Here is a 24,899-nt window from a genome sequence, read left to right as displayed (position 1 = left end):
ATGTCAGATTCATTCAAATGCATCCTGTCAAATCCTAACCCACTTTTGCATTCGGATGCACAGGTACGTATGCATACACACAACTTGTACACATGCACAATTACACATTCAAGCACAAATACACAGGTGTGTGCGTGCACACACACACGCACGCGCACACACACACTTGCACCAACACCTCATATTTTGACCTGCTCCTGATTGGCTCCTAACAGCATATTTATGCCTTCAGTCTCAGACTCACCTCAGTGCCATCATTACCAAAACTTATGGGTTGCCTGGCAACTCTTTCTATTAAGACATTGAGTTTTTATGTGTGGATCCTCGCTACGTTGCGTATGGAGTGCTACTCTGACCACTGCTCCACACTGGCTGTTGCTCTACACTGGTCACTGCTCTAGATGACGCCTCTCTACGTGAAGGCAGGGCAGTCAGTGTTGTTTGACCTGTGAGATGTGAGACTTCAACAGCTGACCCAGAGACAACTTGACTGGGAATGAAAAGTGGGACACTACTAGCAGACTGCGGGATGGTGAGCCAAATAGAAAGGAAAGCAGGAAACGGGGGGAGGAGGAGGCACTGGTCTTATCAGAACTGAAACTGTCATAAAATCTTTTACAATGAGCTTTTTCCCCTCTGGATGGTGTGCTCATTTCCTACCGTTTACAAAAGTCGAACGTGCGTCAAAAATGTAATTGTTTTATTAATGATATCCAGTGGGGGGCAGCACTTCTGCTACAAACAACACATTTTTAAGTATCTATGGTTTCACGCTTGCTTAGGCCGTTTGCTGCGGAACACCGCCCCCTTTCTAAGGATTTACAATTATTAAAACATAACGGAAGGGTTTTTCCCGACTTCAAAATATCAGGGATCCAGGAGAATTCTTGCAGAAGCGTGAGATGAAATGACAACGTCTACATTACAGGTAATTGCAGTCACTTTGCTGGCTATATTCATCGTTAGCTGGCGTAAAACAATATCCAGTGATACTCTTGCTATTATGTTTATATAACTATATGTATGTTTACGATTTCACATGCTGTTGTAAAGAGCAATGTAGTAATCGATAATGCCTAAAAAGGGAGCAAGCTAGGCTACCTATCAACTTCGTCAGATAGCAAGCGAGCAATGCCTGCATCAGTTCTGTTGGTGAACTTCTGAGTCACAGTCATTAATTTAAAGTGATTAGGTCGCTTAATATTTAATTTATTCATGGTTAACGTTTGGTTATTAACTATCTATTTAGCTAGCTGTAGTTTGAAAGCTGTCGTTATTGATATCATGCTTTTCTACTGCACAGTTTATTTGCAATGATATTTAGCATAGATAGCTATGGCTTTTATGTTGAACTGTAGCCAAGGTCCTCAATGCCTAATTTCTCCCTTGGCTACGTTACATGGAAATTCAGTATCTTGTGTATTGCGAATCTCTACGTTTTCGGTGAAATGGTCAAAATAAGGTAACACGCTATTGGCTAGGTATAAGTTTTGTACTGTTAAACTATTGTTTAAATCAATACAAATGTATGGCAGTTGATCATTCATAATTTTTCTGAATTATGAGCAGTCAAAAGTATTGCCTAATAAATAAATTACCAACAATGTCAGTTATGGGTTACAGTGCATATTTTCAGTAATTGACGCTTTTAGATTTTCTATTTGAAATGTTTGAAGCCCCACTCGTGGTAACGTTGATTGGGATGTGTGTGTATTTTTCACTCATGTAGAAAGCTATCGATCTCGTGACCAAAGCTACCGAAGAGGACAAGGCCAAGAACTATGAGGAGGCCCTGCGTCTGTACCAGCACGCGGTCGAGTACTTCTTACACGCCATTAAATGTAAGCATAGAGCGTTTCCTCTGTGCATACACGAATAAGCAACCGCCAGGCAATCCCTGATGGCCGCCGATGTGAGGTTGACAAATCACTGAAGGATTTTGTCCAACTGACAGAAGTGGAAACAAGTTCTGAGTTCATCATAATTCATATTCAATGTGAGATTTGGAGTACCAGCTATGAATCAGTTCTACTTTGAGGACCACATTTAAGTGGTAGTTATGTTTTGCACGACTGTCATTTTTGGATCCATGATTAACTTTGATCAGTACATTGAATATCCTCATTGTAACCTGCAAATACACCAACACTACACATGCACCCTGGACATCAACTCCAGCAAAAGCAGTAATATCTGGTCAGTGTGTGTTCAGGACTCCTTCGGCTATGCTGTGAATGACCGGTGGACACTGATGTAGAGCCGTTGGGTCCTGACACAGAGAGCATCGAATGAAACGATGCTTTGTTCATGCATATCTGTTTGTGGGCCTGCAGATATGGGTTGAACTTGTTTGTAAAGTAAAGATGTTGGGGTGCACGCAGACGAGGCGCACAGCGATAAGGCCAAGGAGAGCATCCGGGGGAAGTGCGTGCAGTACCTGGACCGGGCCGAGAAGCTCAAGGACTACCTGAAGAGCAAAGAGAAGCAGCCGCACGGGAAGAAACCTGTGAAGGAGGCGCAAAACAATGACAAGTACGGCATAAATGTGTTATACAGTATATACTCGCACTCTACTAGCTCAGTACATACTCGCACTCTACTAGCTCAGTACATACTCGCACACTACTAACTCAGTACATACTCACACTCTACTAGCTCAGTACATACTCGCACACTACTAGCTCAGTACATACTCACACTCTACTAGCTCAGTACATACTTGCACACTACTAACTCAGTACATACTCACACTCTACTAGCTCAGTACATACTTGCACACTACTAACTCAGTACATACTCGCACACTACTAGCTCAGTACATACTCGCACACTACTAGCTCAGAACATACTCTCACACTGCTCGCACACTACTTGCATACTGCTTGCTCACTGCTTGCACGCTACTCACACGCTGCTCACACACTACTCTGACCCATTTCACACACTATGAATGCCATACCTGCACACTACACACACTGCGCGCACTCCATTGTATGTGCGTGTGAACCTGTGTGTGTGTTTGTGCATCTGCGTTTACATGTGCATTTGTGCATATGTGTTTTCCAGGAGTGACAGCGATAGTGAGGGTGAGAACCCAGAGAGGAAGAAGCTGCAGGAGCAGCTGATGGGTAAGCCTGATTGCAGCCTGTCTGTCAGACAGCCCAACACGTACACTGAATACTGCCTGCAGTGCCACTGGTAGATTACCCTTCAGGTCACCTGACCGTTGCTAGTCCAGGTGGTACAGGTAGCCTGACACCTGATCCTTGGTCTTGCTCAGGTGCCATTGTCATGGAGAAGCCCAACGTCAGGTGGAGCGATGTGGCCGGACTGGAAGGAGCCAAAGAGGCCCTGAAGGAGGCAGTCATCCTGCCCATCAAATTCCCACACCTTTTCACAGGTGAGCCCTGCTTGTACTGCTCAAATTCACATACGAGCCCCACCCACACACAGCCCATCAAATTCACACACCTTTTCATAGGTGAGCCCCGCCCTCACAGCTCAAATTTCCACACCTTTCACACGTAAGCCCCGCCCACACCACTCAAATTCGCACACCTTTTCACAGGTAAGCCCCGCCCACACAGCTCAAATTCACTCACCTGTTCACATGTAAGCCCCGCCCACACTACTCAAATTCCCACACCTTTTCACAGGTAAGCCCCGCCCACACAGCTCATATTCACTCACCTGCTCACACGTAAGCCCCGCCCACACTACTCAAATTCCCACACCTTTTCACAGGTAAGCCCCGCCCACACAGCTCATATTCACTCACCTGCTCACACGTAAGCCCCGCCCACACCACTCAAATTCCCACACCTTTTCACAGGTAAGCCCCGCCCACAACACTCAAATTCCCACACCTGTTCACATATAAGCCCTACCCACAACACTCAAATTCACACACCTTTCACAGGTGTTCCCCATCCACACAAAGTACAAAGAATTAGCTTTTTGTCTGTTTATTCATAAAACACATTCATGTTCCAATGAAAACAAGTCCTTGTGTATGATGTATGTTTGCGTGTGTGTTTGTCTCAGGTAAGCGCACTCCGTGGCGGGGGATCCTGCTCTTTGGTCCTCCTGGAACAGGGAAGTCTTACCTGGCCAAGGCTGTCGCCACGGAGGCCAACAACTCTACTTTCTTCTCCGTCTCGTCCTCTGACCTCATGTCCAAGTGGCTGGGAGAGAGTGAGAAGTGAGTCTCCCCCTGTACCCGTTTCTCTCTCCTCCTCATCCCTCTCCCTCTATCCCCACTTCTTTGTCCTCCTCATCCCTCTCCCTCTATTCCCGTTTCTTTCTCCTCCTTATCCCTCTCCCTCTATCCTCTTTCGCTCTTGCCCTCTAACCATCCCTCTCCTCACCATCTGTCTCTCTCTGTCCCTCTCTCGTCCTCTTCTTACTCTCTCCCTTCTCCTCTGTCTCTCTCCCTCTCCTGACCCTTTCTCTGTCCTCTCTCCCTCTGTGTGTCTCAGGCTGGTGAGGAGCCTGTTTGAGCTGGCCCGGCAGCACAAGCCCTCCATCATCTTCATCGACGAGGTGGACTCGCTCTGCGGCTCCCGCAACGAGAACGAGAGCGAGGCCGCGCGCCGCATCAAGACCGAGTTCCTGGTGCAGATGCAGGGTGAGAGACTCCGCCCCCCTTCCTCCCTCCCTCCCCTCACCAATCGGAACGCTCTGAACCGGGAGCCGTGGCCATTCACACTGCGACGCTTGCTTGATTGGCAGGCGTGGGCAACAACAACGACGGGATCCTCGTCCTCGGAGCCACCAACATCCCCTGGGTCCTGGACGCCGCCATCCGCAGGAGGTCAGGGGTCGTTCGGCCGGGTCAGAGGGCAGGGGGGGCGGGGCCACAGAACGGGCACACATTGAGGGCGGGGGGTGGGGGGTGGGGGGGTAGCGGGCGGTGCCTGCTTCCTGACGGCGTCCCGCCGGCTCCAGGTTCGAGAAGCGGATCTACATCCCCCTGCCGGAGGAGCCGGCGCGGTCGCAGATGTTTCGGCTGCACCTGGGGAACACGCCGCACAGCCTGAGCGAGGGGGACCTGCGGGAGCTCGCCCACAAGACCGACGGCTACTCCGGCGCCGACATCAGCGTCATCGTACGGGACGCCCTGATGCAGCCCGTCAGGAAGGTGCAGTCTGCCACGCACTTTAAAAAGGTAAAACACTCACAGGTAAAGTATACACTACACTATAAACACACACTTTGAAAAGGTAAAACACACAGCTAATGTATACATGATACACTATAAACACTCACACTTTAAAAAGGTAAAACACTCACAGGTAAAGTATACACTACACTATAAACACACACTTTGAAAAGGTAAAACACACAGCTAATGTATACATGATACACTATAAACACTCACACTTTAAAAAGGTAGAACACTCACAGCTAAAGTATACACTATACACTATAAACACACACTTTGAAAAGGTAAAACACTCACAGCTAAAGTATACACTATAAACACACACTTTGAAAAGGTAAAACACACAGCTAATGTATACATGATACACTATAAACACTCACACTTTAAAAAGGTAGAACACTCACAGCTAATATACAGTATACACTATGCACTATAAACACACACTTTAAAAAGGTAAAACACAGTTAATGTATACACTATAAACACTCACTTTAAAAAGGTAAAACACTAACACTGTACACTATACACTATGAACACACTACTATATACGGAGTAAACTGTAAAACTACCTACACATACTACACTACACACACACAGACTGTATGGTTTGTTTTGGTGTGAATAAGCCTGGTGTATCGTGGGTGTTTGGCTGCAGACGCGGTTTAAGCTGTGTTCTGGCTGCAGGTCCGAGGGCCGTCACGCAGCGACAGCTCGGTGACGGTGGATGACCTCCTGACCCCCTGTTCCCCTGGCGACCCTGAAGCCATAGAGATGACCTGGATGGACGTGCCAAGCGACAAACTGATGGAGCCCATTGTGTGCATGGTGAGCAAACACACGTACACGCACACATCCGAGTAGAAACTCTGTGCGTGATAGGCGTGTGTGTGTTTCAGTCTAACACGCGTATGTGTGTGTGTGTGTTTGTTTCCGTCTAACACACCTCTTTGTGTGTGTGTTTCAGGCTAACGCCAGTCTGTGCGTGTGTTTCAGTCTAACACACGTATGTATGTGTGTGTGTGTGTGTGTGTGTGTTTGTTTCCGTCTAACACACCTCTTTGTGTGTGTGTTTCAGGCTAACACACGTGTGTGTGTTTCAGTCTAACGCCAGTCTGTGCGTGTGTTTCAGTCTAACACACGTATGTATGTGTGTGTGTGTGTGTGTGTGTGTGTGTGTGTGTTTGTTTCCGTCTAACACACCTCTTTGTGTGTGTGTTTCAGGCTAACACACGTGTGTGTGTTTCAGTCTAACGCCAGTCTGTGCGTGTGTTTCAGTCTAACACACGTATGTATGTGTGTGTGTGTGTGTGTGTGTGTTTGTTTCAGTCGTGTTTGTTTCAGTCGTACCTCTTTGTGTGTGTGTTTCAGTCGGACATGCTGCGCTCGCTGTCCACCACGCGCCCCACAGTGAACACAGAGGACCTGCTGAAGGTCAGGAAGTTCACCGAGGACTTTGGGCAGGAGGGCTGAGGGGGCGGAGCCAGAGCGGTCCCGCCCCAAAGCGGGCCGTCCAATCCCGAGCCGGCAAGACTAAAGGAGGGTCCCACCTTCAGTCACCTGACCGCCACCTTCTCCAGATTCACACGCTGACAGGCTCTCTTCACTCGTTTGTCCAGTAGGTAGCTTTTCATTTTTTTAATTTATTTTTGAGAATGATAGGAGTGTATAGTTTTGTGAGTGTGTGTGTGTGTGTGTGTGTGTGTGCGTGCGCGTGTTATGTGTGCACATATGTGGAAGTGCTCCTGGACCAGGAGTGTTCAGTTTGTCCCATTAATTCAGTTCATAATTCACACATGAAGCATTGCTGACCATTGATCAATCTGTCCGGGTCCTGTCCAGGATCAGACGAGCAGTATTACTTATTTATATTATTATTTATTATTTATTTGCTTTTAAAACAGGATCACTGCATGAAAGTTAAAGTGTGTAAGTCTGCACTCTACTAAAAACTGAGCTACTGAACTGACACTTCATAACCACATGGTAGAATTACTCCACATGAGTAAAGGCTTCTGAGTTAAAATATTTTTGAAATGACCTAAAACACCGTGATGGTACTTACCGGTCTCCAGTGATGGGATAGTGAGGCTTCGTGGAACCATGTAGGGGGTGGAGCTACTTCTCTGGCATCAGTAACTGGTAAAAACCAATCACGATTGCTTTCCTTAGAAGAGACTCTTGATTGGTTCAGTCATAATGCATGATAGCTCCACCCACTTGAACAGGGACACAGCCAGAATGAGCTATAAATGTAAATATTGTCTGATGAAGCCTCAGTCTGCCATCACTAAGTGAGACATTATGTGGAGTAGCTCTGACAGGCAAACACGACTTCCGCTCTTTGTGCCATTCTACTGTCTCTAGTCTCATTTGCTCCAACACTCCTGTCTTGCTGTGTCTGTACAATGAGATTTAATGGTACCTTTTATCTGGAATGGTGTGATCTCCACGGAGACCGTTCTGCTGTCGCTATGGCGACCAGCGTAACCTGGCCTCATTAAAACTTGCTGAATTCTGAAACAAGCGAACAGTTCTTTATTTATGCTTGCAGTCCGGCTGTTCCCACACAGATGTCAGACATTGAATAATTTTTTTTAAATTTTATTTTCTATTTGACACAATTTAAAATTTTACATTAGGTGTTTGTCTCAGGCTCACGTTTTTAGAATGTGTAGTGGTATTACCAAAGCAGAATACGTATGGAAGGTGACTTAAATGGTTTTGCCTGTGGTGGAGAATAATGCATTTAACAAAACAAACAAATTCCAGATCACGCTAAGCTCATCTTTAGGCCAGTTCGAGTTCATCAGGTCTTGACAGAAAAAAGGGCGATTTATAACCGCCAAAAATAACTTGCTATTATATAACTGGCAAAAAGAAAAAATGCTTATGATGGCTAAATATCAACTTCTTTCGTTTATGTCCTTTCGTTTGCAACAGTACTTAATGCCATGGCCTTGGGTGGCTGCTTATGTGAAACTGAATTTTTTAGCACATTCTGAAATTTGCATTAGCCATGTAACCTTACAGTAAAATGTCAAATTTATTATAAAACACAGTTACAGAATTACCTCAGATTTGGGGGGGACAAAATAAAAGGGAAACGGATTGAACGTAGAGATCTAAGTAATGACCGTTTATTTTTGTCTTGGTATGGTGCGTTTCCCATTTGCTGTATTGCACATGCTGATGCTAACGAGCGCAGCGCGGAGTGTGACGCGGGTCTTGGCTCTCAGCATGCGGCAGTGAAGGCGAGGGTAGGAGGACTCTGAAAAAGTGACCCCTCCTGGGCACGGGACCCCAAAACCTGCACTGCGCAAACTGGTCCTTGAACCTTTACCTGTCAATGCAGCACACAGGCCCCCAACGCAAACGATGCTGACGTTCAGCGCCGGCGCGCTCAACACTTAGCCGCGCCGTGTGTAAACGCGCGTGTATACAGGTGGGGTCCGCCCCGCGTTTCAGTCCCAATCCGCTCCGGGGATCCCGTACAGAGGGTCCGGCACGCCCCAGGGGCAGGGGTCACACTTTGCTGCGTTTTGGCTGGTTCTCGACGGTGGCCACGGCCATCCTCTTGTTGCGGTGGTGGGGGAAGGTGGGCATAAGTTCTGGTTCGCACGCTAGAGAGAGAGAGAAACAGGAAATGGTAAGTTTTCTGACAGGAAGTAGGAAGAAAGATGCTATTTGTTTCAACCCCGGGCCCCGCTCCCACACTCACGTAGTGGCTTCTCCTTGAAGTAGGAGCTCTCCAAGGAGTCCTCAGCAGTGGCCCTGAGAGAGAGAGAATAATCAGTGATGAGTGAGTGAGTGACTGCATGAATGAGTCAGTGAGTGAGTGCGTGAGTGAGTAAGTGAGTGTGTTAGTGCGTGACTGACTTGGTGAGTTAGTGCGTTAGTGAGTGACTGACTTGGTGAGTGAGTGAGTTAGTGCGTTAGTGAGTGACTGACTTGTTGAGTGGGTGAGTGCATTAGTGAGTGAGTGACTGACTGACTTGGTGAGTGCATTAGTGAGTCACTGACTTGGTGAGTCAGTGAGTGTGTGTGTGTTAGTGAATGAGAGCATATTCGCAGGTTACCTGCGTTGGGGGTTGTACATGAAGAGCAGGTTTAGGAGGCGGAGTCCAGCCTCTGACAGCCAGGTGAACTTATTCTTCAGGTTGTTGTACGGCTGCTTCCTCAGACTGTACTGTCCAACCAGCGGCAGGCGAGAGAACCCCTACGTCACACGGCAACACAAACGTGGTTACCGTCACAACCGTCAAAAAAAAAAAAGGAGGAGCACATTACTGGAATGGTGCCTGCAGCTAGAACACTAATGGCTGCAGTTACAGTACTGGCCACAGGGGGTCCTCACCGGCCAGATGTTCTCGTTGGGCGTCCCTAGCAGCTGCACGATCAGGTCCACCTGCTGGATCTCCGAGCTGCCCGGCAGCAGGGGCTTGTGGGCCAGCAGCTCCGCCAGGATGCAGCCCACGGCCCTGGGGGAGGGACCGAGGAAGAAGGGGGCGTGGCCAAGTGAGCCAGGAACAGAGAGGAAGCGACGCAGTCACGGAAACAGGTTAGTGCAGGGGTACGCAAATCTGGCCCTCCAGGCCAGTAGTACTGCTGGTTTTCATTCTTTGCCTCTAATCTGGGCAGATCTACACCTTTGACAGTTATATTTGGCCAATCAGTTGCATGAATCAATCCATTAACTATCAAGCAGAAAAGAAAACCAGCAATACTACTGGCCAGTGAGTATCCCTGGGTTAGTGTCCCAATTAGGCTCCATGTGAAATGTGTTCCTTTTACTCAGGAAGGAAAGCTTGTGCTTGTCTGCGCTCTCCCAAATTGACAGCTGAGTGTCCAGTTATGAGCGTTGATATGCAGTTGGGCTTGCCAAATTGGGAGAAAAAAATAATAGAGCACAGAACTGCCTATCAGGTGTGGTAATGCAGTTACAGTGAAGTATGACGTCTCAATCGAATGGGCTCTGATTGGACAGGTGTGAGGGAGTGATTGACAGGTGCTCTCACCACATGTCGATGGCAGTGGTCTGTGTCTTTGACCCCAGGAGTAGTTCAGGTGCTCTGTACCTGCAGAGAGAACAGCACTGTCAGGGAGACACAGGAAGTGGCTGCTGGGTGGCTTACGCTGTTAAGGCACTGATCCGGTGCACGGATGGGCCCCGCGGTCTGGTTCTGAATCCCATAACCAACAGTGGAGGTCTCGGCAGTGAGCGTGATTAAACGATCGATTAAACGATTGGCCATTTTAAACTGGGGGGGGAAGCATAAAAAGAAGGAACAGGAAGCTGAACAGGGAGAAGCAGGAAGTAGAGGTCAGGGGGATGCAGTGTAAGAGTCTCACCACAGCGTCACCACTCTGGGAGTCATGGGCTTCTGTGGGATCCCGTAGACCCGGGCCAGTCCGAAATCCGCTGCGTAGAGAGGCACGTGTCACACGCACGCGCGTGCAGTACATACATGCACGAAAGCCCGCAGCTTCAGATAACCTGCTTAATACTGCAGCCCGCTCAACAACCCCAATCCTTCCCTGCACAGATCCACAACATAGCTTTAACGCGGTTCATTTTCATTAATGAGATTCTTGTTACCCACAATGCACTGGACTCACCAATCTTTACACAGCCTTTATCTGTCATCAGCAGATTGGATACCTTCAGGTCCCTGAAGCAGAACACCACAGATATCAACACTGCACCACACATAAACACAACACCGCAGGTCATCACAGCTCTAAATATCAGCTCCCTATAGTGCTTGTAATTGAAGATGTGGAGCTGATCTGAAAGAAAGCCGGGGATTGTGGGAGATGGTGTAGAGAGAGCACAGGATTGTGGGACAGAAAGGTAGCTCTCTTGCCTGTGCAGGATGAAGTTATGGTGCAGGTAGTCCAGTCCTCTAAGCAGCTGCAGAACAATACACTTAACCTGGGGGAACATACACTCACATCACTTACAACATTTTACCCACAAACACTAGCGTACTGAGCAACAACACCTTACCAAAATTACCAATAAGTAAACAGTACAAAGGTTACAAACGTTAGCCCTGTTACTCCATAATAAGGAAGTCAGAAATGCCCCTGTAGTCCCTAGGTGGCTTTAGAAAGGCCAGGAGTGTGAAAGCCAGTTGCCTATTCCAGCCATCCTTGAGGGCTGGACCCCGCACACACCAGCTGACGCAGGAGTGCGAAGCGCCGTTAGCCTCCACAGGCTCACCTGCGCCTCGGAGAAGGGGGTCTGCATGTTCTCCAGCAGGCTGGCCAGGTCCTGCTCGCAGTAACTCATCACCAGGAACAGACTGCGAGATCACCACAGACAAATACATGCGTTTTAGGTGTGTGGACATGCCAGTACCTCTGTGGGTAACTGTGAGGTGCGTACTTTGTGTGTATGTGTATGTGAACTATGTGGGTGCATAAGATGTGTGTACTTTTTGTGTGTGTGTGCATGCGTGCATGTGTGTATACGTGTGTCTGTGTGCGTGCGCATGTACGTGTGTGTGTGTGTGTGTGCCTCTTTACCTCTCCAGGTGGCTCCCCACCACCACCTCCTTCAGCTGCACGATGTTGGGGTGTCTGAGTCGCAGCAGCAAGGTGATTTCCCGCAGGCTGCTAATGGGGATCCCTGCAAACGGACCCCCCAAAACAGCAGCAGCACCCCAGAGTGTCACCATCGCCCCAGAACAGGAACTGATTACACGAGTTACCGATGTAGAGACTGGCACCATTCTATGATGTAAAGCGATGTAAAGGGCGACATAGCTCAGGAGGTAAGACCGATTGTCTGGCAGTCGGAGGGTTGCCGGTTCAAACCCCTGGCATGTCGATGTCCTTGAGCAGACACTAACCTACCCCAACTGCTCTGCGAATGAGAGATCATGTAAGCGCTTGGATAAGCTATATAATGCAGTCCATTTACCATTTACCATTTAAAGACAGGCGGGCTCACCGTCTTTCTCCTTGTCCATGCGGACCTTCTTCAGAGCCACAATCCCATCAGTCTGTGTGTCTCGGGCTCGATCTGCACAAGGGGCAGGGGAATTTCAGGTACAGGTACGTCTGCGTGTTACATTACAAGCATTTAGTAGACACTTAACCAGAGCGACTCAGACAACTTTTACATAGAATTTACATTGCATCCATTCATACAGCTGGATATATACTGAAGAAATGCAGGTTAAGTACCTTTCTCAAGCGCATAGGCCAGGTAGACACTATATTGAGATCTACACTGATCTTACTCATGTTGCTAAGACTGTATTCTCAACTAGTATGTGGAAGGATTCATTCATGTTGCCAGGGCACCAGATTCCGCAACAGGTTGAAAGTTCACCTGGCGTCCTCCGAGGACGGCCATGTTTGGACGTAGGCTATAATCCGCAGGCTGTTATTGGCCGTCTGCTTTACTCACACACAATCCCATAGGTTCCCTCTCCAATCCGGTTCAGCTTCTCAAACTCCTTCACACTTCTGCACCTGCCCAGCTGAAAACACAACAACAACAGCATGTCACATAGACATTAACACCTGGAAGCACAGCGTTACAGTCACTCCAGAGAGATCAGTCACAATCAATATGGAGATCCCCGCTATTTCATTAAGGAGACCAACCATGGTTACAAGAAAGACCAGAAGTATTATTTTTTTTTATTTTTTTTAAATAAAACCAAAATTCAATACTTTTGTCAATGATTATTTTTAAACAAAGCTTAATATATTACCTCTATACTAAACAGATCCTATGTCATTCACTTACTGTACTAAATGTATAAACTGTCATATCTGTCACTGCGATATATTACATTTATTGAGCAGACGCTTTTATCCAAAGCGACGTACACAAGTACATATCATGGTCATTAGAACAACTACAAAACACAGGTTCGATAAGGTACAATACTCATTTCGTACAGTTATTTATAGCCAAGAACACAGTTCAGTTCACGCATATGTAACTGTATATACCCTACCTGTAATATACTTAATCCTATGTGACAGGCATGGGTTTCAACAATAAGGCTAACACTTATTCATTTAGCAGGCAACACATTGGATGCCCAGTTTTTCTATATATTCGACAGCTATCAAAAGGCCAATTGCAGGATGGTAAGAAGCGGGTGGGTAACAAAATGTTATTCAGTGGACAGCGTACAATGCTAAACAGGGAGTAAGAAAAAGATGTGACTATTTATCCTGGTATAATAGGCTACTACTAAGAACAAAACAAACAAGCCCGGTTTATGCAGGTCCTAAACTGTCCTTTCCATTCATTGGTCTAATCGGACTAAGATTGCATTAAGGATTTCTCACAGAAGAGCTTTTAATAGCCAGACAGACAACGAGATGAATGCGCGGCTAATTGATTGGACATCGCGCAAACCACCCGCGTGTCGCTGATCTGCTTGGACCTGACGACAATGACCTCATTGTTTTATTAAGCAGGTTAAATCAAAGGCGTTCGAGGCCGCAGAGATTATAGTCTGCAAACAGTGACGCACTTTTCGACTGCACTCGAGAACGCCAAAACATTTTTCCGTTTAGAAACTTTCGTCACAAATTTAGGACGCCAACACGCTGCAGCCTTCTGGATTCACACTCACCCTCTCTTGCGGTGGTACTGTAAATGTTCCCGGCTGCCTGAGAGTTTTTAGCTTGATAGGATCGGGGTCCGTGTCCGTCGTCGGCTCCATACTTTTGGCGACCCAAAACCCTGGACTAGCAGATCCAAATTTGAATGAATTATGTTATCCGGAAGTAAGGTTCGCTACAGAGCTCCACACAAAACAAATATTTCTGCAGCATCTTGCCCTGGCCAATCATAACCTTTCCCTGAGTTGCACGTCCCTTTCAAAAACCGTTGCTTTCCAATTATTTTGGCGACATTATAGATCGCACATCAGTTTACCAATCGACAAGGCACATAATTTATACTTTTTAAAAATCATTTAGCAGACTGCGCAATTAGCAATAAAAAAGAACACAAGTTATACGTTTAGGATTTTATTGCATTAGGCTACATAGCCCAGGCTTCATCCAATAAAAGCCAGTCGCCTCTATCGATAGCAAATATTAAGCGTTCACAAAGGAAAATGTAAGTGACCTTACGTTTAGTGGCTCTTTGCTTTCGAGGAAGGAAACGGCCGGCGACCGACATATATCGGAACCCCCGGTCTGGCCTCCCGGATGATAAGGGGTTTGTCTGTTGTCGGTGCGAAGAGGTCGTCGTTGGACGGTGCTGTTATGATGATGGACGGATGTTTACTCGGTGTTCCCGTTGATTCTGATACTATGTAACAAACACAAAACATGGACCTTAAAATAATATTGCCAACTTTTTAATCTTAAATAAATTATTTTGATTGCGAGCAACATATCCGTTTTTACAATTAGGCTACATTACTCATTGTATGTTACTAAAAAGAAAAAAATACAGCGGCAACGTTACTTACCAGTTATCTTATATTGCAATCAGCCTCTTTTTTATAGGCTGATTGCAATATCATTTTTGGATTCAAGTTTTAAAAAAGGACATTCTAAATGGTCATTCGTGTACACTTAAAAAAAAACAAGGAATGCAATTTTAACAAATCTTCAATTCTAATAGGCTACTTTTATTTGTAATTAAAACCTAGTGGACACAAACCCTATCCTCCTTTATGTGTTTCATGATTAAATCAATATCAGGGGATGTTGACATTCATTTTGGATGCAATGTGCATGGAACGTTTTTCTATATTTTTTGGGGAACTAGTTTGAAACAACACAATTTTTCGTTATAACGTTCCCAAACATATGCTAATAGCCTATAACAGGTATCATCTTCAAAGTTCTGTAACCGTTTTGTTTAAGCTGGAAATATAAATACTTTCATATGAATGATATGATTGAGACAAAATGTTTATTAAACTTTTGTATTCGTGGTCCCCTCAGTGTAATGCAAGCATCTTTAAATTGGATTGTGCTCATTTCTTAAGCTGATTGGAACATCAGCAACCATGCGTGGAAAAAAACGATCGATACTAATCTCTCTGGAACATACACTATTCAGTGAAATAAAAGATTTTCGACATATTTTGTCAGTAAAACAAAATCTATCAGCATCGAAATATGAAGAGCTGGAAAAACAAAATTGGAAAGGCCAATTATCCGTCCGACAGACCCCTACGCCATTTAGCAGGTCAAAACACACTTCAGAAAAAGTCCCCGGGGGTTGTAAGACATGTTAAAGAATCTGAGGTGGAAGACCCTGTTGTCGGCTGCTCACCTGTATCTTTAGTGTTCTTGCTCACCCCAGTCCCCATCAGAGATCGGCCTCGATACGGCGGGTGCGGATGGGACCCATGCCCCGCACTGACGTGTAGCCTACGGTAAACTCGTACTCTCAAAACTAAGCCGTCCATTCTGCCTGTCTGCCTCCCCCCGTTCCCCTCATTCGCCTCCCCGCTCCTTTAACCCTCTCCCAACCTCTCTGATTCTATTGTTTATAACAGTCCAACAGTTTGTTTGAAATAGTTTGTCTTCTTTGCTTGTTTGAATATTACTGTAAGACGAGCGGTGCATTTTAGCTATTTTGTGTGGTAAGGTAAAATCAATGTATTTAATAGGGGTAAAGATATCAAATAAATCTGTCGAAATGTATGGGGAAACCAATGGATAGGCCTAGAATATGTCCCTATTGTACTGCATGAATTGAACACCCATCACCTTTCAATTAATTTACTCTTAGAAAACTAATTCTAAACGTCTTATTGCAAAATATGTAACGCAATTTGTGAATATGAAGTTGAGCATTGGAAGTCGACTAGCTTGAAAAGTAAACCTTATAGCCTAGAATACTTTTTTTCTCCGTAGAACAATACCAAATCAAATTCAGGATTTGTGTCACTTTATTTCACTTCAATTCAGGTTTGTTTTTGCAAACTGACCCAAAACTTATGCGCACTTATGTAATATTTATTTATTTATTTGGTTCACCTCCCTCTCCATAACACCAGGTTGGCATATTTTAGCAATTATAAAATATAAAATTATAAAATAGAAAATATAAAATTATAAATTCATTTTTAATACATTTAAATGTAATTGTTTGAGTAATTTAATTATAATTATTTGAATTTAAATGTTATTTAAATGAGTGGATTTAATTATTACGTCAATATAATTACATTTTAATTTGTTCAGTAACACCGGGCAAGCGACCATCGTCACGAGATATATACGGCGATGGTCGTTCCCTGTACAACTTCAATCAGTCAGGGAAATGCCCCTCGCACGTGATGACTGACATTGGCCCTTCAAGCCAGGAAGAGGAAAACGACTGACTGTGAGAGAATACTAAACGGAAGAAATACCTTACCTCAAAATAAACAGATTTTTCACTTCACTACAAACTGAGTTATTAAACTTTGGGAAATGGATGGTAAGAAATGCCCTGTCCGAATTGTTATTGATCCTTTGACAATTATTAGCTGTGTTGGCTGTAGTATAATGCCACAATAGCTCAAATGGCTACCTAGCATCAGCTAGCTTGGTTACAACTCCACCCGTGTTTACGTTAGTTTAACTAAACCACTACGCTAAGTGCCTATAAATTAAACATTTGGTGGGATATGCAACATTTTTAGAAGCCGACGATGGCTAGACTATATACCCAACTTATTGATTTCTGTTTACGGTATGAAGTAGTACTTGTCACTACAGTGATTGTTTGTTAGCCAAGTTGCTAGGTATCTAGCCTAGCTAGTTTTCTGTCACTATTTACGTAGCGTTATGATAACTAGATAACGCGTTGCTTAGCTGGCTATATTCATTCGAACAAAGTTTGTTTTTCCATATGTAATTGAGCGTTTCTTCATTTCCACGATGAACCATTGAACGTATATTTGGCATGTATCTTTGTTGAGTATGTGTTGATTAAATTCGCTAGCAATTTATGCCAGCTAGCTGACTCAATTTATAGAAATTTGCTTCAGCACAGGCCCGGGGAAGCCGTTGTCTGACGTTAGTAGGGGGCGGTACGTGTGTAGATGGTGTACTTTATAGAATACATTTGTTGACATATGAAATCATATTAAACTCAGTTCAGTTCGGTAAGTAAGATCACCGGAGTTTTTGGCATAAATGTGGAAAATAGTTTATATTCTTTTTGGAAATGTTTTATTGGCAGGATTTTCCACAAAATAGCATCAGTGCGGTGTTGGGCATCATCGTCCATGTGTACAAGTATTTGTAACTAGCAGACAATATACAGATGTTTTTAAGTGAAGAACAAAAGTTGTTACTATGACGTACCAGCTGTACAGAAAGGTACCTACGATAACGCCATTCGGTTCAGAACCGTCATATGTGCCGCTCGCGGCGCTTGTGTACCCTGGCCGCAGTATGCGAGTCTTTCTTCCGCCGCTGGAGTGCTTGTGGGCTACTGTCCTAGCATTGTCTGCTGACATGTTTTTGTGCAAGTGTCAAATTTGTTTTTGAGAAATGGACAGTACAGTATTTATACACGGTGAAATGCACACAGCACACTTATGTATTTACAGTACCTATGAGTATTAGAAAGTTAATCTGTCAGAATTTCTCTGGAATTGTGGTGATCACTGAGCCTGTTTTCTCTGGCCAGTCTGTGCCCTTTCAGTGGCCCTGGTGTGATCATGGCATGGTATTCGATCAGGATCTCGCTGTTATTTTTTCACCTGAGATCTGGCGTTCTTCTAAATTTTAAAATTCATGTTGATATTTAGTGCCGGGGCCCAGACCTGACAGAACTGACTGAAAGAGCCAGGTTCTGCTGACGTAGAGCCTGACTTCATCATCAGGCCATATTAGTGCAGGGGCTACAGACTGCTGCAACATAATAATGATGTGTTTTTATTTCTCTTGCTCTCTCCCTCCCCCACCCATCCTACAGACACACTCTTCCAGTTAAAGGTAAGTCACGGATTGTGGGTTTAGAGACGCTATGACATCATGGCAGTGATCCAGTGGTCTCTACTTGTGTGTTTCCCATTTTTTGACCTCTTCCCCTTCCCTCTCCCCTCATTTCCCGTCCCTTCTTACTCTCTCCCTTCTTTTCTTCCTTCTGCAGTTCACAGCCAAGCAGCTGGAAAAGCTAGCTAAAAAGGCAGAGAAAGACTCGAAGTCAGAGCAGGCAAAGGTTAAGAAGGTGAGTGTTGTGGACAGGGGAATGGACGGCTTTGTTTTGATTGGTATTTTGCTTTGTTCCTTTTTTACGAGAGAGCAGTCCTAACAAGGCCGTGTGATAAAGGCTAAATGGGGGTGCTGAGGGGCTTATCATGTTAAGGCCTTTCACTAAATGCAGACTGTGGCAGTGTCAGCCGTGTCCGCTGTCTGTGTACTGGATTCTCACCATTATGGACCTTCAGCAGATCGGTGGAAGCAACTTTAAACCTTCCCCTACAATGCAGATCCCATTGGCCGTAGGCCTGGTAGAAACCATATATGGACCGCAGAGCCGCACATTTGCTCAGATGAGATAGCTGAGTGTAATCAGTATGACTGCAACAAGCCAGTCATTTTTCAGCATGTCATGGGAAAACGAGTGAATCATTCGCCTTTGAATTGAGTGACGACAGCCAGACGCGTTCAACGAGAATGCATGCGCTATCCGCAGCTGTAGTTCCTGACTGTCAGAAACATCAGAGCAAATGAATAGTCGGGCTAATGAGATAAGAGCAGAAGTTGGCATTTAATCTTGACACGGGTCAGCCCGCATTGTGCATCACTGCTATTATTGTGGTTAAACAAGGTGTGGCTTTCAATGCTGGTGCAGAGTGGAGCTGCAGTTCTGTGGTGTGATGCGGCTCGTTCACCACCGGGGGGCAGTATATCATCAGCTGTACATGACAGATTCTGTTGAGATCTGACTATGCGTATCTGTGGGGGCCGGAGGAACATATGTTGTGTGAAATGGTTCCAGCTGAACTACAGAAAAATATGTGTCAGCGTTTTTGAGATCAGTGTGTAAAGTCAATGTTTTTGAGATCAGCGTTTAAAGTCAGTGTTTTTGAGATCAGCGTGTAAAGTCAGTGTTTTTGAGATCACCATGTGCAGTCAGTGTTTTTGAGATCACCATGTACAGTCAGTGTTTTTGAGATCAGCGTGTAAAGTCAGTATTTTTGAGATGAGTGTGTAAAGTCAGTGTTTTTGAGATCACCATGTACAGTCAGTGTTTTTGAGATCACCATGTACAGTCAGTGTTTTTGAGATCACCATGTACAGTCAGTGTTTTTAGATGAGTGTGTACAGTCAGTGTTTTTGAGATCACCATGTACAGTCAGTGTTTTTGAGATCAGCGTGTAACGTCAGTATTTTTTAGATGAGTGTGTAAAGTCAGTGTTTTTGAAATCAGCGTGCAATGTCAGTATTTTTGAGATCAGTGTGTAAAGTCAGTGTTTTTGAGATCACCATGTACAGTATAGTATAGTAAGCATGCGCGTGTGCCTGCAGGCTCTGCAGCAGAAGAACGTGGAGTGCGCGCGGGTGTACGCAGAGAATGCCATCCGTAAGAAGAACGAGGGGCTGAACTGGCTCCGCATGGCGTCCCGCGTCGACGCCGTCGCCTCCAAGGTGCAGACTGCGGTCACCATGAAGGGGGTGAGTCTGCGTCCGTCCTACACGCTCACTCTCACACACACACACACACGCACACACACAGGCACCTCATCACTCACTCACGCGCACACACACACACGCACACACACAGGCACCTCATCACTCACTCACGCGCACACACACACACACACACACACACACACACAGGCACCTCATCACTCACTCACGCACACACACACACACACACAGACACTCACTCTCTCTCATATACACCCCTGTCGGTTTCGCATGGGTTCGTTATTTTTGCTCAGCTGCACGGTTGGCCAATACCCCGGGCTGTGTCTCCTAGGTAACGAAGAACATGGCGCAGGTGACCAAGGCCCTGGACAAGGCCCTGGGCTCCATGGACCTGCAGAAGGTGTCGGCCGTCATGGACAAGTTCGAGACGCAGGTCCAGAACCTGGACGTCCACACCTCCGTGAGTCACGGGCCCTTCCCTCCGCACTCCTCTTCCGGCTCCCTCCTTCCCTCCTCCTCTTCCTCCCTTCATTTCTCCTGTGTTTCGCTGAGTGTTGCTCGCTTTCCCCTCCGGGTTCCTGTCCGTTAAAGCTGTAGCCCCTCCCCCCCCCCCCCTCTCTCTAGGTGATGGAGGACTCCATGAGCTCGGCCACCACGCTGACCACGCCCCAGGAGCAGGTGGACGACCTCATCGTGCAGATCGCGGAGGAGAGCGGGCTGGAGGTGATGGACCAGCTGAGCCAGCTGCCCGCTGGGGCCACGTCGCTGGGCGAGGGCTCCTCCCGCACGCAGGATAAGGAGGACCTGCTCTCCCGCAGGTAGGCGCGGCGCGGCGCACACGCCCAATGTACACTGTGCTGGCCTCACTCTAATATGAGCGCACACAGAGCACGCCCTGTATGCATACTATACACGTAACGTGCGGGGAGAAAAATACACCATAGACACTGCGCACAAGCACAGTATACACACAATACACACTATATACACTATATAAGCCACGCACGATATAAATGCACACAGACACACACACCCTGTATGCATGCTATACACGTAACGTATGGGGAGAAAATACACCATAGACACTGCACACAAGCACAGTATACACACAATACACACTATATAAGCCACACACAATATAAGTGCACACAGACACACACACCCTGTATGCATACTATACACGTAACGTGTGGGGAGAAAATACACCATATGCACTGCGCACAAGCACAGTATACACACAATACACACAATATACACTATATAAGCCACACACAATATAAGTGCACACAGACACACACACCCTGTATGCATGCTATACACGTAACGTGTGGGGAGAAAATACACCATAGACACTGCCACAGGCACAGTATACACACAATATACACTATATAAGGCACGACAATATAAGTGCACACAGACACACACACCCTGTATGCATGCTATACACGTAACGTGTGGGGAGAAAAATACACCATAGACACTGCACACAGGCACAGTATACACACAATATACACTATATAAGGCACGCACAATATAAGTGCACACAGACACACACACCCTGTATGCATGCTATACACGTAACGTGTGGGGAGAAAAATACACCATAGACACTGCACACAAGCACAGTATACACACAATATACACTATATAAGCCACACACAATATAAGTGCACACAGACACACACACCCTGTATGCATGCTATACACGTAACGTGTGGGGAGAAAAATACACCATAGACACTGCACACAAGCACAGTATACACACAATATACACTATATAAGCCACACACAATATAAGTGCACACAGACACACACACCCTGTATGCATACTATACACGTAACGTGCGGGGAGAAAAATACACCATAGACACTGCGCACAAGCACAGTATACACACAATACACACTATATACACTACATAAGGCACGCACAATATAAGTGCACACAGACACACACACCCTGTATGCATGCTATACACGTAACGTATGGGGAGAAAATACACCATAGACACTGCACACAAGCACAGTATACACACAATACACACTATATAAGCCACACACAATATAAGTGCACACAGACACACACACCCTGTATGCATACTATACACGTAACGTATGGGGAGAAAATACACTATAGACACTGCACACAAGCACAGTATACACACAATACACACAATATACACTATATAAGCCACACACAATATAAGTGCACACAGACACACACACCCTGTATGCATGCTATACACGTAACGTGTGGGGAGAAAATACACCATATGCACTGCGCACAAGCACAGTATACACAATATAACCCTGGGAGGGAGATGCGGCAGCACCGGGGGACACCGTTGTCTGTCGGATGGCGAGAGAGAGCGCACCCACACCAACATGGAATAAAATAAACGCCATCTTCACCCTTCCCCCTCACGGGTTCCAGGCAAAAGCAATAAACTAAAACAACAAGCTGAAATAACAAAGACAAAAGAAAGTAAAACAGAGCAGGGCAACTTTTCAGTTCCAGATTTTCACCTGGCCAGCTCCTCCCACTTTTCAGCAGGGGATTACTTTTCGCCGTCTTTTTGAAAGATACAAAACTGAAATTAAACGCAACTCAAATAAAGAAACTCGCTCTCGGCGTGAGCTCCCGGTCTCAGCTCCGAACTGTGGAGAGCAGCACACCTTAGCTAACGCAGCCCAGGTGCGTGCGCTCTCTCCACCAGCCAGTGCAACCGAGACCAATCCACCTCTCTGACGGACCGAATGCCACAAATATATACACTATATAAGCCACACACAATATAAGCACACACACACAAACACATGGTATGCATACTATACACATAACATATGCGAAATGTACTCCATACACAACTCATAACCACAGTATACGCACAATGTACACTATAAATGTGACATTCGCACATACACACTACCATATACACGCTACACACATACTCCACAGGCTGTACACTATACTACACACACTAATGTGCTCCATGCACATGCACACACACCCACACATAATATGTACATATTCAGTGTACACACCCACTATGTATACAGCACACATATCATACATCCTATGCACAGTTTCTCACACACGCGCACACAAACACACACAGTGTACTTTATACACATGCACACACAGTATACACTGTACAAACACTGACAGTGCTATGGTTGTTTCAGACTGGCTGCCTTGCGGAACTGAAGCTCTCTCATCGGCTGCCACCGCTGAGGAAAGAAGAGAGGAGCTGGGGTTCTATCACTTTGCCTGTACCACCCTCCATCCCCCCCTCCCCCCCCTCCCTCCCCTCCCTCCCTTGTTTCCTCTAGATGAAGCAGGGTGAGAGGATGTGATAAGGTGGGGAGGGAGGTACGCCCACCCACCAGCACATTAATGCCTGACACACGCCTTCTCACAACGTCCTTTCCTACATCTCCCTCTCTCATGCTGTCTTTCCTAGAGGACAACCCTTTTGAATATGGAGGAACGATTATGAGACGCGTTTTAAATTGAAAGCTGTAATCATTTCGGGAAAGGTGTTTTTTTCCCCTTGGGGCTCTACCGAGGGACAGATTCAGAGCTGTAGGTCATACTGTGGAGCCACACGGGTTTTAAAAATATAAATATGAATATATATATGCGTGTATTTTGCTTTTTTTCTCTCTGATGAAATTAGGTCAGGGAAGCGCGTGAGGTTTTGGGTTTTGGGTTTTGGGGGGTGTAATGACCGTTACTGAGCCTCTTGTGGGTAACAGAGCTGGAGACATCGCATACACGTATCATGTACATGTGCACATCAAAGTACAACACTAACACACACCTGTCTGTGCCCATGTTTTCACCGCACACACACACACACTCTCATACACACATATACACGCATGCAGATACACAGGGATACATACTCCCACACACACGCTTGTGTGTCACCCTTCTCTGCACCGTGCGTCTGTCCCCCTCGTCCCTCGGCGCCCCCTGCTGGTCCGCACCTCACGGCGCTCGCGGCTGTCGACGAGACACTGGCTCCCCCCCCCCCCCCACCTCCCGGTTCCAATTCGTTGAGTGTTCGCGCCTGACCTATCCTGTTTGATTACTCATGCCTTATCGGGGTGCAGGTCGTTGCCTGTAGGCGCTCTGCTTCAGTGCCTGAGCGAGATGTTTAGTGGCAGAGGACAGACCTGCGGACGGACGGACGGACAGGGAGACGGACATCCCGCCGTTTCCGCCGAGGCGCTGTTGCCCTCTCGTCCGGCGTGCCACGCGTCGCTGAGACTGACTTCCTCTGGTTTTCCTCTCTCTCTTCTGATATCTCTCTATGATTTCAATATTTTTTTGTTTGTTTTTTTTTTTTTTTTTGCTCTGGGTGGATATTTATGTTCAGAGTTTTGTTAAAATTGCTTGGTTTTCTATGTTTATATTCTGAAAATAAAACCCTCCGTTACCGACACACTCGGGTGTTTCGTGAGTTTTATTACGGTGAGATCCTCGCTGAAACTTAATAATACACTGATCTAATTTTATCCATCTCATGAACTGCCTCTCGTCACTCCCCTGAAAATATTCCCTAAAATAACCGCAGTGTCACAGAAAAAATCATTTTTACACATTTTAATATTTTGAGTAATTACAGTGGACACGTCTGCATTATTAGCGTTTATAATGCCCTTTCTGTGTGACCAGGCGCGAAGGTGAATTAGACGGGGATGCTTTGACTCAGGCGGTTTGATAAGGGATTCCAGAGGAAGAGGATCTTTTCATGTTTCTTTAGATCTGTGTTTTTCGGCAATCTTGGGGAAGAGGGTGAGTTCACTGGAGTTTTTTTTTCCCCTTCTCATTTAGACCATACAGTGTAATGTGTGCAATGAGATATTTTAGGTACTTGGAGAAGTTAACAATGACATGTTGTCTTTATAAGGGCTGGCATAGGAGCTCTTGCAAGTCTGTGGGAACAAAATATCCTTCCAAAGCAGCTTGTACTGTGACGTTTTTTTTCTCCAGAACCAATCGAAAATGTACACTAAAACTCAAACTCCAGAAAGTCAACTCTTCTTATGAAAACTTTGATGGGATTCTAGGAACTGGATGAACTGAGCTGCATCAGCTGCGAAGCTTCATTACATCACACCCCTAAACTGTTTC

At 45.9% G+C, this 24,899-nt stretch overlaps 3 protein-coding genes across 4 annotated transcripts; 2 read left to right on the top strand and 1 right to left on the bottom strand.

Moving 5' to 3' along the window:
* Positions 1 to 744: 744 nt before the first annotated feature.
* Positions 745 to 8,023, top strand: vps4a (vacuolar protein sorting 4 homolog A). Its single transcript, XM_064313238.1, has 11 exons — positions 745 to 928; positions 1,730 to 1,841; positions 2,382 to 2,532; positions 3,067 to 3,128; positions 3,281 to 3,400; positions 4,045 to 4,201; positions 4,479 to 4,627; positions 4,732 to 4,813; positions 4,948 to 5,167; positions 5,849 to 5,989; positions 6,533 to 8,023. The coding sequence occupies exons 1-11, from the start codon at positions 908 to 910 to the stop codon at positions 6,632 to 6,634; spliced, it is 1,317 nt and encodes a 438-aa protein (XP_064169308.1). The 5' UTR covers positions 745 to 907; the 3' UTR covers positions 6,635 to 8,023.
* Positions 8,024 to 8,272: 249 nt separating this feature from the next.
* cdk10 (cyclin dependent kinase 10) lies at positions 8,273 to 15,579 on the bottom strand. 2 transcript variants are annotated; one of them, XM_064313245.1, is made up of 15 exons: positions 15,435 to 15,579; positions 14,276 to 14,456; positions 13,771 to 13,885; positions 12,582 to 12,654; positions 12,120 to 12,191; positions 11,693 to 11,795; positions 11,388 to 11,469; positions 11,029 to 11,096; positions 10,781 to 10,833; positions 10,514 to 10,583; positions 10,180 to 10,239; positions 9,519 to 9,642; positions 9,241 to 9,380; positions 8,883 to 8,935; positions 8,273 to 8,784 (listed from the first exon to the last, which is right to left on the bottom strand). In XM_064313245.1, exons 3-15 carry the CDS (start codon positions 13,858 to 13,860, stop codon positions 8,687 to 8,689), a joined length of 1,086 nt encoding a protein of 361 aa, XP_064169315.1. In that variant the 5' UTR covers positions 13,861 to 13,885; positions 14,276 to 14,456; positions 15,435 to 15,579; the 3' UTR covers positions 8,273 to 8,686. The 2 variants fall into 2 exon arrangements, with proteins under 2 accessions (XP_064169315.1, XP_064169316.1); XM_064313246.1 differs by lacking the exons at positions 13,771 to 13,885; positions 14,276 to 14,456; positions 15,435 to 15,579 and adding an exon at positions 13,141 to 13,435.
* An 836-nt stretch (positions 15,580 to 16,415) lies between these two features.
* On the top strand, positions 16,416 to 24,207 carry chmp1a (charged multivesicular body protein 1A). The gene is made up of 7 exons (XM_064313658.1): positions 16,416 to 16,589; positions 18,078 to 18,097; positions 18,255 to 18,332; positions 19,637 to 19,783; positions 20,091 to 20,219; positions 20,384 to 20,577; positions 22,943 to 24,207. The coding sequence occupies exons 1-7, from the start codon at positions 16,583 to 16,585 to the stop codon at positions 22,962 to 22,964; spliced, it is 597 nt and encodes a 198-aa protein (XP_064169728.1). The 5' UTR covers positions 16,416 to 16,582; the 3' UTR covers positions 22,965 to 24,207.
* The last annotated feature ends 692 nt before the right edge of the window (positions 24,208 to 24,899 follow it).

Source organism: Anguilla rostrata, chromosome 16 (assembly GCF_018555375.3).
Source record: "Anguilla rostrata isolate EN2019 chromosome 16, ASM1855537v3, whole genome shotgun sequence".
NCBI lineage: Eukaryota > Metazoa > Chordata > Actinopteri > Anguilliformes > Anguillidae > Anguilla > Anguilla rostrata.
The sequence above is the reverse complement of the archived record's forward strand: the minus strand, read 5'-3'. Positions and strand labels throughout refer to the sequence as shown.

Excerpts from the sequence above, each read along its gene's own strand:
- cdk10 (XM_064313245.1), bottom strand. The coding sequence starts at position 13,860 with ATGGAGCCGACGACGGACACGGACCCCGATCCTATCAAGCTAAAAACT. Across the intron at positions 11,796-12,119 it reads CATGGACAAGGAGAAAGACG|GGATCCCCATTAGCAGCCTG; the intron begins GTGAGCCCGCCT and ends GTCCGTTTGCAG. Across the intron at positions 9,381-9,518 it reads CCAACGAGAACATCTGGCCG|GGGTTCTCTCGCCTGCCGCT; the intron begins GTGAGGACCCCC and ends CGTGTGACGTAG.
- chmp1a (XM_064313658.1), top strand. Across the intron at positions 18,098-18,254 it reads ACACACTCTTCCAGTTAAAG|TTCACAGCCAAGCAGCTGGA; the intron begins GTAAGTCACGGA and ends TTCCTTCTGCAG. Across the intron at positions 20,220-20,383 it reads ACCTGGACGTCCACACCTCC|GTGATGGAGGACTCCATGAG; the intron begins GTGAGTCACGGG and ends CCCTCTCTCTAG.
- vps4a (XM_064313238.1), top strand. The coding sequence starts at position 908 with ATGACAACGTCTACATTACAG. Across the intron at positions 2,533-3,066 it reads GAGGCGCAAAACAATGACAA|GAGTGACAGCGATAGTGAGG; the intron begins GTACGGCATAAA and ends TGTGTTTTCCAG. Across the intron at positions 4,202-4,478 it reads TGGCTGGGAGAGAGTGAGAA|GCTGGTGAGGAGCCTGTTTG; the intron begins GTGAGTCTCCCC and ends TGTGTGTCTCAG.